Consider the following 13,558-nt stretch of genomic DNA (forward strand, 5'->3'; position numbering starts at 1 on the left):
TATGGAAATATACAGAGGGTGAGGGTGGTTAAGAATGTACAGAAAGGTGGGCTGGTAATTTTAAATAAGGTAGTCAGAGTCAGCCTCATTAACACGTGATACTTGGGCAAAGACTTGAAAGAGGTAAAAGAGTAGGTCCTGCAGGTATCTAGGGTAAGAATAGTTCAGGTAAAGGGACAGGGAAGCTCAAAGGTCCTGAGATGCAAGCATGCCAGCTGTGACTGAGAAACAATCGAGAAACCATCATCCTAAATGGAATGAGTCATGAGGAGAAAAGCAGCTTAGCTCGAAGGAGTAAATGGCCAGCAATTGTCTTGGTGAGTAGACAGTTGTAAAGGCCTTTTGGTTTTTGTTTTGATTTATTTATTTATTTTTTATTCAGATATGTGGGAAGTCAAGGAGAGTTTTAGTAGAGAGCTGGCATAGTTTGTTTTAAATTTAATGGAATCAGTCTGCTACGTTTGAAATGGACTATAGAAAGACAAGTGTAGATGCTGGGAGACTTCTTTGAAAATTATTGCAATAACTCAGGCACGAGGGGATGGTGGCCCTTGAATAGGTAAGTGTTTCCTCTAGCATGATCTTTACTCATCTTGAATTTGCCCTTTAGACATAACGTCAGCTAGTAGCTATTTTCCCTTTTCTGTCCCTTGGAAAAGTGTGGATGTATTCTGTTCATTCCCATGCACGTTCCCACTTTGGCTGTGGTATACACGTGTATTGACAAGTGAGGTATGGTATGCCTTGGACAGCCTAGAGCATTCTGACTTTACACCACCACTTTTGTTAAAGTCGTGCTTTTATCTTTAAGTTATAGTTTATTGTTGCCTCACCTGTCTGGTCTAGATAAGTGCAGTTGGACATTCAGCATACAGAATTATTTCCTTGATTATCAAGATTTCTTCAAATCATCCACTCCATTCGGAGGATACAGGAGACCCAATTAAACCAAAAACAAAATTACAATGCATGGCATCCCTTCGAAATCCCACTTTATGTCTTAATTTAACTCTCAACCTGAATTATCTTTGCCCTTCCACATTTCTTTTCAGATAGTGACAACACAAGTTAGTGTCTTAAAAGACAATAGTCAGCCTCACCAAAAATTTCTATCTTCTTCTCTTAGATTTTTAAATATTTAAGATCCAAAATTTATTCTTCAACACAAAACTACCTGTTATACTCCTCCTCAGGGCCAAATTCATCATCATTTTTGGGGAGAGGGCAAATAGAGATAGTGTTAATTACACATGACACATAATTTAAAGGTCAAAGTTTCTTTAATTAACATTTTTTATTTAAAATGAAATTCATATAACATTAACCATTTTAAAGTGAAAAATCCAGTGAACGTGATGCAATTTCTGTTCACGTATTAATGAATACAAGAAGGCTGTTGGGCTTCCCTAGTGGCACAGTGGTTGAGAGTCCACCTGCCGATGCAGGGGACACAGGTTCGTGCCCCGGTCTGGGAAGATCCCACATGCCGTGGAGTGGCTGGGCCCGTGAGCCATGGCCACTGAGCCTGCACATCCGGAGCCTGTGCTCCGCAACGGGAGAGGCCACAACAGTGAGAGGCCTGCGTACCGCCAAAAAAAAAAAAAAAAAAAAGAAGGCTGTAAATGCCTCTCCAGTAATATGGAAATCTCCATTGGAAATATAAATAGCACCAATGGGAAAGTTTAAAAGAAAATAAGAAAGAGACAAATCCTCATATGAGGGAACTTAGTTATGTTCCAATAATACCTTTTTACAGTAATTAATTCCTGAGGAATTGCTGAAAACTGCAAAACAGTAATCATAAAAAGTAATAAAACATGTTTTGCATTACAAAATGTTAATACCTCTGTCAATAGGACAGGTTACTTTCTTATATTCATTATCAGATCTTTTTTTGATTGATAGTATTTAAAAAGGAGAAAGCTTGCTTATAACAGCAGATTCCCTACAATTTCACATTATACAAGATTCTCTTAGAGATATGGCAGACATATTCTCTTGGCTATTTGAGAAAAAAAGAGATGGAATTGGATGATTTTTTTTATGATGCTTTTGGTCATAAACATGTTGTTTTCTACCCTCCTTACTATCTTACATATTTCTCTCTGCTCCTCCACGGTGACATCCCCACCGTTATATTGACAGCTTCTTCTCACAAATACTGTATGAAGACACACTACAAAGCTGGTCATAAATGACTGATCCATGAATCCATACACAAATGTGAGATGAGTCTTGTTTGGTAACTGTTCTTCTGATTTGAAACCTGTTAAAATAAAATACAATAAGGTAATTGTATAGAACAAACATAAGGAATGTTGTCCACTGACTCCATAATGCTGAAATAAATTGGTAAGGATATTGGTGAAAAGAGTTTCTGAAGTGTACGTATCATTGAAAAAGGAAACTTGAATTTAGATTCTATTTGTTTCCAGTGGTAACAAAATAACCTTCATTACTAGGGCATAAAAATGACTCAAAAAAATTTTAAGAAATACTACTAGTTGCATAAAATAAAATAAAACTGACAAAAAAGAAAAACTATTTAACGTTCTATAGACAGTTCTTTACTTCTCTTTTAACCTTTTACCTAGAAGTATAGTTATCAAATGAAGCAACAGTTTAGCAAAAATATTATTGGGTATGTTTAGTGAGTAGACCAAGTTGAAGCATTCTTGCTAAAAGTTATTTAGAACTAAGTGAAGAATCATTGATATCAAAGCCATTTACAGGCAGTTCAAACAACCCTATATTTTTAATGCATCCTGAAGTTTGCATTGTATTACAATATAATGAGAGACGATTATGAGAATTACCATGGGTAAATAGAAGCATGGCTCTGTTCTGTTTGCTCTTTAGTCTCCTAAAGGAGCAGTGTTAATTATTCAGTCAAGCTCAAAGGGCATCACTGAGCCTCAGTGTAAAAGCTACGGTCTGGTACTTTTCATCCTGTACATCTATCTCTTCTTGGCCCTGGAGTTGGAGGATTGAGAGGATTCTTCTATTGAAATAACTAGACTAAGGACATGAAACAAATTTGATCCAGGCTCAGGGAGAATTCTGACCAGTGATCTTCTCCAAAAACTTTTCTTGACCTCTAAGAGATTTTGGAGTATGTACAGAGCCAGATTAAATTACTGTCACCAATGAGTAGTTACATATCAAAATGTTAATTTGGACCTACTCTTATGACTTTAGAGTCCACTATTCATTTTTTAAAACAGAAAAGAAACCACAAGACAAAGGGCTATAGAAAAGTAGGAGACATATTCTGTCAAGATTCTTTGTTAATAAATTCATTGTGCTTTGGTTAGTGGAAGTGAAGTAGTTAAGTGGTATTAAAATCAAAATGTGATAATACTCAGTTTGTACTATTCATACCCGATGGTGCTTGCCAGAAACAAATGAAAAGCTTCTCTGTAAACTTCAAATTAACTCTACAAACATTTAAGAGATAATGTTAAGTGCATTATCCAAAAAAAATCAGACATATCGATATGAATAAAAATTAGAAGAAAAAGATAATAGAAACAGATACAAATGAGTATATGACACTGGTATTATCAAGCACAAATGTTAAAACAACTATACAGTGTATTCTAGGAGTTAAAACACAATACTGAGAATGTTAGAAGAAAGCTAGGAATTATAAATAACAACTGGGTAGATTAGAGAAATTGTAAAACTGAAAAATTCATCAAACAAAATTAAAAGCTTAACTGAGGCTTTCAATGGCAGTTTAGCTACAGATGAGGAAAAATAAGCACTGCAAGATAGGTGAGAAATAAATACATAGGTTACAGAAAAAAAAAGGATAAAAATATAGGAAAAAGCAAATGAGATATATAGGATATTGTGAATGGGTTTGTAATACATTTAACTGGAATTCCAGAAGAAGGGAATAAAGTCAGGAAGGGAGCAACATCTGAAGCATGTGGCTGAAAACTTTTCAAAGCTGAAAAAAGACATCAGATTTAAAACATATATTACTTTCAAATAGCTGACTTTTCAAAAACAACAATAAAAATAGAATACATTATAGTAATATCTCTGAATGCCTGAAAGAAAAAATACTATAAATTTCTAATTTTATACTCAAAATATTTTTTTAAAAAGTTGAAATACAGTTTTAGACAAGCACAGAAAATCTGACCTTAAAATTTCAACTCTAAAAGAAATACTAAAGAGTATTCTTCATATTTAAGAAAATGATTCAAAATGGAAGGTAGGAGAGGCAGAGAGGATTAAGAAGCAATGAAAACCATAAATATGTGGGAAAATCTAATAAACTGACTGCATAAATCTATATTGTTTTCTGGGTTATACTTTTATTGAATCCAAGATGCCATCAACCATTGGTGTACCATTTATTTAATTCTGTGAAATAAATGCATTCAGGATGGGAATTTAACAGAAAACCCCGCAGAAGCTGGAAAACAAAGGACTATTTTTGTGCAGGAGTAAATGAAAAATAAAGCTGCCAAACAAAAAAGAGTAACAATGAAAAGTGCATTTCTCAATCTTGCCACCAGGTGGAAGGTAGGAGGAAAAAATTATACCCCCTATGATGTTGAGCCACAAGCTGCTACTCATACAATTTTTCTGTCTGAACCTATGATAACAGTATACACACACACACACACATATATATATACAAAACCCCTAGTGGAGTGTTTAGTTTAAGTAGTCTCAGGTTTGTGGTGTTCCTCTTTGACTGGCAGAAACAAATGTTAAGCTTCGACAGAGCTCAACTTAGTGCAGGATGACAATGATTATAAAAGACCAGCAGTTGTAAGACATATGCCAATTTTAGAGATACTAAAATGTGGGAAAATATGGGCCAGAGTTAAAATACACAAAAATAATAGTATGTAAATTGGGGAGGGAGTACACAGAGTAAAGAAATACTCTAATATTTTATATTGCCCAGGAAAAACATGAAAAGGCCAATTAATATTAGATTTTGATGAGTGAAGACCGTATGTTGAAATCTCTAGAGTAACTGCTAAAATTAGTTAAAAAGTAAATTCTAAATTAACATAAGAAAAGGTGGAACAATAAAAAAAAATTTCAAAAAAGAGGAAAGAAAGAAAAGAAAAAGTACATTGAATGAGCCTGAGCCTGCAAGATATAACAATTCTAAACTATATGTGCCTAATAATTTGGCTTCAACACATCAACAAAAATGTTTACAGAGTTGTGAGTAGAATTACAGTGGAAGATTTTATTATAATTCTCTCAGTATAGGAAGACGTAGCAAATAAAATCCAGAGAACTGCGAAATCCCTGGCTGTCCAGTGGTTAGGACTCAGGATTTTCACTGCTGTGTTCAATGCCTGGTCGGGGAACTAAGATCCTGCAAGCTGCGCTGCATGGTGTGGCCAAAGAAATAAACAAAACCCAAAAACCAGAGAACTGCAATCACACTGAGTATGTTCTCTGGCCACAATGGAACTAAGCTAAAACCTAAAACAGAAGGATACTTATAAGCACACAGATATTTCTAAATTAAGAAATACATTTCTAAGTAACTCATTGGCCAAAGAACAACCCACAATGAAAATTAGAAAGTATTTTGAACTGAATGAAAATGAAAATACACTAAAATTATAGCCTTAAATGTACATACTTGAGGAAAAAAAAGGATGAAATTCATGAGTCCACACAAGAAGTTAGAGAAAAAGTAGCAAATTCAACACAAAGAAATTGAATGGAAGGAAATAATAAAGGTGAAAACAAAAATTAATGGGGAAAAAAGAGAGAAAAAAAGACACAGAGGGAGAAAGAATCAACACAGCCACAAGTTCTTTCTTTGAAAACGACACCCAATGAGATTGATTAAAAAAAAAAAAAAAGAAAGAAGAAAACACACACACACACACACATGCAAATACACATACACACACCAATAATAGAAATCGAAAAGGGGAATATAATTTCATATTCTGCAGATATTAAAGAGAAAATGAATGACAGCTGCAGTGAGGAAGACTTCAACACTTTGTGAGGGTTAATTTCATGTGTCAACTTTACTAGCCACAGCCAGATCAAACATTATTTTCGAGTGTGTCATTTGAATCAGTGAACTAGACTCAGTAAACTAGACTTCACTCCCCCATGTGGGTGGGCATCATCCAGTCCATTGAGGGCCTAAATAGAACAAAAAAGCAGAAGCAGAAATTTGTTCCTTTTTTCCTGCCTCACTGTGTGAGTGGCGACATCTCATCTCATCTCACCCTCTCCTGCTCTGACACTGGGTTTTACACCATTGGCTCCCCTGGTTTTAAGCCCTTCATACTTGGACTGAAGCTCATACACTACAAGATTTCCTGGGTATCCAGCTTGCAGACAGCAGATTGTCGGATTTCTCAGTCTTTATAATCATGTGTGAGCTTATTCCTCATAATAAGTCTCCATATGTAAATTCTTCATTGTGTGTATAGTAGTGCATACACATACAATGAGGAAAAATTTATAATCATGCAAATGTTCATATGTCTAAAACAGCTTTATAAAATGTGAAATGTGGGCTTCCCTGGTGGCGCAGTGGTTGAGAGTCTGCCTGCTGATGCAGGGGACACGGGTTCGTGCCCCGGTCCGGGAAGATCCCACATGCCGCGGAGCGGCTAGGCCCGTGAGCCATGGCCGCTGAGCCTGCGCGTCCGGAGCCTATGCTCCACAACAAGAGAGGCCACAACAGTGAGAGGCCCGTGTACCGCAAAAAAAAAAAAAAAAAAGTGAAATGTGGTTGCTTTTAAAATTAATAATAATATCATGTATCACACATTTACTATGTGCAAGATGCTGTGCTAAGTGATTTTACTTTTTTCTCAAAATCCTAAGAGGTACGTACTATTTTTATTCTCATTTACAGACGCAGAAAGAGGGGTGCAGTTACATTAAGGAGCTCATCCAGTTTCACACAATGAGTGGGCCAATCATTGACTCAAGCTGAGAACTGACTTCAAAGCACTGCTCTTAAACACAGTTTTACACTGAGTCACAGTGATTGCTCCTTCCTGGGCAGCTTCAAACACATGCCCTCTTAGTAAGAAAGCTGAGGGAGCACTTATGTTGACAGCTCGAGATGGCCATTCAGCTCTTTGTGACTCTTGAGTCCTCCTCTACCCTCTTGTTTTCTTTTTTTTTCCTGGCTCACTCTTTCTCTCTCCCCATCACTATGTGTCTTTTTCTCTCTCTTTCTTATTATGGCCAACAGATCAGATTCTTAACTGCCTGACATGCCCTCACCTCTCTGAGGAAGAGTATGAAGCTTTGTCTCTCCAGATACTTACAAGTTAGACAACAACATTGAACCATCATCCCAGAGCCATGGTTCTTCAGTCTGACGGCGAGAAAGCCCTATCCAAAATGCATGGTCAGGTTGGGAAGACACTTGCCTAGATATAAATTCCTGTAAGGAAACATAAATACAAATACAAGTCAAGGAGAGAGAGAGTGTGTGATAGACAGACATGATAGAGATAAAGAGAAGATACAGAAACAGACTCTTGGAGATTGTGAGAAACAGAGATTGAGTCACCTTGGTGGAGGAGGCACACATATACTGGCATCAACCTAGACAGAATTGCCAATTCTTGAATGCCACTGAGTGTCTCAAAAGTCATATCTCATTTCTTCAGAGTCGTTATTGTTCAATTATCCAATAAAGAATACATCCTTAATGTCAACATTGCACTGCCTGCATTCAACCTACCTGACAAAATCCAAGGGTGACAAAATATCCTAGGCAATGTTCATGGATGACAGGCCACTATCTTCTCCACAATTTTAATAGAAAATACAAATTTACATGACCTTTGTCAAGAAATGCTTCTCAGAGTTAGATGACAATTTTAAAGTACTTTAGTCCCACTGCATGAGTTATGCATAAGTAATCTGGGGGTTAAAGATCATATGTGAATTGTTGACAAAATATAGCACAACATAGCGGCAATTACAGGAAGGTCTAAAAGTCAGACAGACTTCCAGTCCTATGCTCTTTTTTTAATCATACATCTACTTCCATTAATTTTTATGTGAACTATAACTGTTGGGTAAGACAGAATAGAAACAAAAAAATTGAGAGTAGTAAAAGTAAGTATAGAAGTTATAGATTGTTTAGATTTGTAGTATAGAATGTTTCCTGACTACTAACCCCTTCTCATAGCTCCTCTGAGTTCTATCCTTCATTCAAGATGCATCGTAAGTTGCACATTTTCTGCGAAATTTTTATGTCAGTGGGGATCTCTCTCTGAATTTCTATGGCATTTGTGGCCTGTACGAGATATTTTACTTTTAATGCCTGAGTTGTTTCTCTTTTCTTACAAATTATTTGAGCATTGCTAAAACAAGCCTACTTTTTAAACCTCTTTGCCTTTCCTAGTATCTTGCAAGGAGTAAATGATTTATAAATGTATATTATCATAGCTGCTGTTTTTCTTGATAATTATGATAACAAGGGGAAGATTTTTCTATTTCACTCCACCACATTTACAACCTGAAATCCAAGCCCACAAAAATGAGTAGTGCCCTGACTATTATAGTCAACTTGGAGTTGTGCTTAAAGGATTTATTTTAAAGTAAAATGTGTTCATATTTTAATTAATTAATTAAAAAGAGAAGCATATATTATGCACTTTACTCACTTAATGTATGCTATTATTATAATTATGGAGAATATGTAAAATGACTTTCTTTTAGGGAAAATCATCATTACCTGGAACCTACCTTTATTTTTCTGTTCAATATAGACCACGGATAATTATAACTGAAATCTACACTTACCAACTCTTTTAAGCTGTCTATCTTCAGGAGATTCGAGCCCAGTTGCAAGCACCGTCTTTTACTTGTATCCCAGGAATCTAATGATGTGCTAAATAGATAACAGCTATTCTGATGTGTGATCCAGTTAGGGGGACAAGAGCTAGAAAGAACTCCTGGAAATAAAAGATAAATACAGTGAGATTCATACTATACCAATTCCCTCTTTCAGTGCAAGTACCATTCATCCTAAGGACACTTAATAAATAATCAATGAATTACCATTAATAGATTTCATTTTCAATTCGGAAGAGGCTACATTAAAACCCCTTATTCATTTACAATTAAAAAATGAATTGAGTGGCTATAAACAGTGTTTTAGACAGTGAACACACCTTTCCTTCTTGACTTGTCTTCCATTCCTTCAAAGTCAGACCAGAACTCCTTTTCTCCATGATAACTAATAAATCAATTCAAAATCAATCACTGAGATATACAGTAATTTCATGTTAACTTATTTTACAAGTGTGAGATCCATTTCAGAATGCAATTTTCCAAATAAGAAAAGTATAAGAGCAATCATTCACATTATGGAGTAATGTGATACAAATAGTGAGGAGGTATGTGTCCAGAGATGGAAAATTGAAGTCAAAATATTGTCATAGTCAATAATGATGCAATTAGAAATTGAAGTTTCGTGTATGTAAAATTGTAATTAAATAAGTGAACTTGCATGATTAAAGAAAAACAAATTTAACCAGAGTTTTCAGAAACATATCTATTAGGTTTATTTCTTTTGTAAATGTTTAATTCTTAGCAACACTTTCCCTTCTTTCCTTTTTCTATCCGTTCTTCTTTTCTGATGTCCTATTTCCTATTTTAACTATATCATTTTAAAATGTCAATTCCCTAAGGGATGAGAACACTTTTTGTTCCTTCACATCAAATTATACAATCTCTTATAAGCCTAAATACATAGCCTGTGATAAATTAGTTACTGATTTTTAAAAAATCCAACTAAGTTGGAGATTCAACTAAGTTCATAAGGTATTTATGATATCACTTTATATATGACAGGGGACATATTTTACTGAGACAATACTGCTGTGGGCTTTCCTTGGATGCACAATCACCACACGTAAAAGTACTTTCTTCACCCCTTGCTCCAAACCTTAGCACCAATAATTAACCCTTCTGAATCAAGGACTTTATTAATCTTTTAATTCTGCCTTGCCTGTGGTCATGAGAGCCTTGGTAGGAGCCACATTCTCTGCTAAAGATGATTGTGTGGGTTGACTGTGGTTCTCTTTACTTCTTGATTGAAAGCTGTTATTCTTCAACACGTTGTTGCCTGAACTGGGTCTCCAGATAGCTTCATATACCAACAGCAATAGTAATTACGGAAGAAAAAGTCATTTTGCTATGTTTGAGAATTAAAATCCCCCAAACCATATTTTTGTTGAAATATAAAGGGATACATACTTGATTAGTGATAGATAATACATTGTTGATGGAGAGGTAAAGTTAGATGATGGATAGATAGATAGACAGATAGAATAGATGATAGATTAAATATACAGAAAAAAGAAATAACTTCCATGAAGAAGGTTTAATACAAAAGAGAAAAATGAAGCAAATGGAATACAGTCAATTGGTACCATGATAGATTTGAAAGAGTAATAAATCTTCTATCTTTCTTCTATTATTTAAAAATGAGAGTTCCTTGAGAACCTGCCTGGTGCCTATAACACAGAATGTATTCAATAAACACTTGCCTATTTAAGAAATCTTTCATATAGCCTCTTTGAAGGTACAATAATACTTTATTCAATTTTGAATGCATGAGCAATAAAATCTACATAAATTTATTCATCTGTCACAAAATAACTAGTTAGTATTTGATAAGTGCCTCAGGTATTTCCTGATATTATCCAAAGGAGTTTAGATTAAAGATCGGGTATAAAACAATTTCCCTAAATCATGAGACATAAAAAATAGCTTACAGCCTCTTTAGAGAATTTATGTCATTAGGAAGATAAGCACCAATTGTACTTCCTTTTGACCTCCGCTGGTTTGCTTTCATTAATTTATCCTAGGAATTCCATAGCTTTGAAACCAGCTATTCAAGGAGAGCATGCAGTTAAGAGTATGAGTTTTTAAGACAGATCACCCAAATTTCTAATCATGGTCCTACCAATAACTAGTTTATGACTGTAGGAATAAAATGAGAACTAATAGCGCCGATTCAATAAGGTCAATATACAGATTCAATTAGATTATGCTACGCTCTTAAAAGAGTGCCTGGAACAGTATAAATGCTTATTAAATGTCTGCTGTTAATCTCTCCCACCAATACTCACCCATGGCACACAGGACCACAGTTATCACCAGCATTACCAAGCATAAAATTCCAAAAGTCACAGCAATGGGACGCCAACGAGGAGATGCAGCACAAAATCCTGAGGCGGCATAGGGAGCAGAAATTGAATTAAAAAATTGGATGATGGATCACAGAGCACTTCAATTCTACAATTCATCAAAATCTGATATCCAGATAAGGACTCATCTAGGATTAGTCTGAATTTTTCTCCACCTTTAGCATACCTCTTCAGGTTCTGAAACTTGATATCTATGCACTCCTAATTTCAGCTCCACATTGATGTCTATAGTTCTTGACACTACCAGGATTCAAGAAATCCTACCTATTCTTAGAAGAGATAGCTTAATGTAGCAGAAATAATTCTGGTTACTAAGGGTAATCTTCTCCTTTCACTTATTTCTTGCACGTCCTTGGGCAAATTACTTCCTCTGTTTTTCCATTTCTCTTTGTGAAAAATTAAGTTAATTATACATCAAAGGATTATTGTGGGCATTAAGTTAACATATGTAAAAGTACCTAGTTTAGGGACTACTAACACATTATAGGTAACACAATTTGTCCACACACATCTATAAACACACACATGCCTCCCTACCTCTTGCATCATCTAGTTTTTCCACTCTTCCTCATCAGGTTGCCCAAGAAAGGAATTGCATAAGTGACAAGAGGAAAATAATTGTGCAATGGAAAGGAACAGAAAGCAGAAGAGAGTAAATTCTGCCATCAAAACCTGTGAGTAATCTCTTGATAACAGGAAACTCGCTTTATATTAATATCACCACTTAAAAACTGAGAATAAGAAATAAGAGCATTTCAGAGAATTGTCAAATAGGGGGATCATAGAGGAGAATAAATTGCTCATTCAGTGAAGAGAGAAATCTTTTAATGCCCTTCTCCAGATTTCACCTCTTTTACCTTATGTCTAAGACTCATGTCCTGATAATGGGATCTTTTTGTCTAATACATATATATTTCTTCACTGGTATACAAAGAACTCCCTTTTGTTTAAAAAAAAAATTCCAAATCAATCTCATTACCACACACACACACACACAAAAACAGACTCAGGATTCTAAACCCTATGACTTCTGACTTCCCTTTGGCCTTTTCCATAAAACCACACGTTGTTTTTTCCATCTTTGCATTCTTATCTCCAATATCCTGATGTTGTTCATTTACACTTCTTTGTTTCCTTGACCTCCATTCTGCAATTTACTCTTTTCTGTCAAATAAACAAGTCGCTCCTATTGAAATTCTTCCAGCTTTGCATTTCATCACACTTATTACCAACTCCTTATTTTTGAAGTGTCTGTCCCTATAGAACAGAGAAATTGTATTTTCTATAATCATAATAATTAACTTAAACACAGTTGACCCTTGAATGACACAGGGATTAGGGGCACCGCCCCTCCCCAAAGTCAAAAATCCCCATATAACTTAGAGTTGGCCCTCTGTATCTCAGTTCTTCCATATCCACAGTTTGGAATCCATGGATTCAACCAACAGCAGATCATGTAGTACTGTAGTATTTACTTTTGAAAAACATCCGTGTATAAGTGGACCTGTGCCGTTCAAACCCGTGTTGTTTAAGGGTCAGCTGTACTAATGACTAGTCACTGAATGGTTACCAAAAGTCTTAGTGCACCTTCAAATTATCTTCAGTGATTTCTGAAAACCTTTTACAATGTATTAATAAAAGCCCGACAAATTGTGTCTCTCCAATTTTTTCCACTTCCAGTTTTAGTTGATGAGAATGTAAATGTTGAAGTCAGAAAGAAAAAAAATATACCTTTCTCTGCGACCACAGATTTCCTGATGATATTGCAAGAGCTGAAGTCTAATTGAGTATATCCATCTTCATCCAAATTTTCTATGGAAGAATGGTATTCCATTGTTCTATTGAGTTCCTGAGTTGCCTCAGCATACAAGAGCTCTTTCTTCTCTTCTCCAAAGACAACTGCCTGTGGGCAAAAGACGACCTATGAGTCAAGTCACATGGGGGAGGCATTTACTAGGCTTTAACAAGTTGAGCACAAGCAGTCCAACCAGATACCCAAAAGCAGGAAATGAAAAATATGCTGTGGTAATTTCCCATTGGTACCTTTAGATCCTGTTTCTGAGACTGATGATTCTTAAGAAAATTATAAAGTAGCACAATAGATAGATCTTTGTTTCAGATCAAACATAAGAAAAATGAAGCTATTAATGTCTTATGCCGCTTTCATTATTCTCACAACCGAACTGGACATCATTAATTGACTTGGCCTATGTAAACTTAAAACAATTTTGGTCTCTTGAGTTCACCAATACTTTGTTACAACTGTTAATTCATTCATTTATTCATGTACTGCTCTCTCAGTAAACATGTATCAAATGTCCATCTTTTCAATTGACAGGAGGTGGGGATCAAAGGAT

The 13,558-nt window shown here is 35.4% G+C and overlaps 1 protein-coding gene across 2 annotated transcripts; it reads right to left on the reverse strand.

Annotated features, from left to right (window-relative positions):
* Positions 1-1,150: 1,150 nt before the first annotated feature.
* CLEC7A (C-type lectin domain containing 7A) lies at positions 1,151-13,059 on the reverse strand. 2 transcript variants are annotated; one of them, XM_081248758.1, is made up of 6 exons: positions 12,933-13,059; positions 11,124-11,222; positions 9,998-10,135; positions 8,788-8,939; positions 7,296-7,414; positions 1,151-2,266 (listed from the first exon to the last, which is right to left on the reverse strand). In XM_081248758.1, exons 1-6 carry the CDS (start codon positions 13,033-13,035, stop codon positions 2,134-2,136), a joined length of 744 nt encoding a protein of 247 aa, XP_081104884.1. In that variant the 5' UTR covers positions 13,036-13,059; the 3' UTR covers positions 1,151-2,133. The 2 variants fall into 2 exon arrangements, with proteins under 2 accessions (XP_081104884.1, XP_081104885.1); XM_081248759.1 differs by lacking the exon at positions 9,998-10,135.
* Between the last annotated feature and the right edge of the window lie 499 nt (positions 13,060-13,558).

This window comes from Mesoplodon bidens, assembly GCF_964165515.1.
Source record: "Mesoplodon bidens genome assembly, chromosome: 11".
In the NCBI taxonomy this organism is placed as follows: domain Eukaryota; kingdom Metazoa; phylum Chordata; class Mammalia; order Artiodactyla; family Ziphiidae; genus Mesoplodon; species Mesoplodon bidens.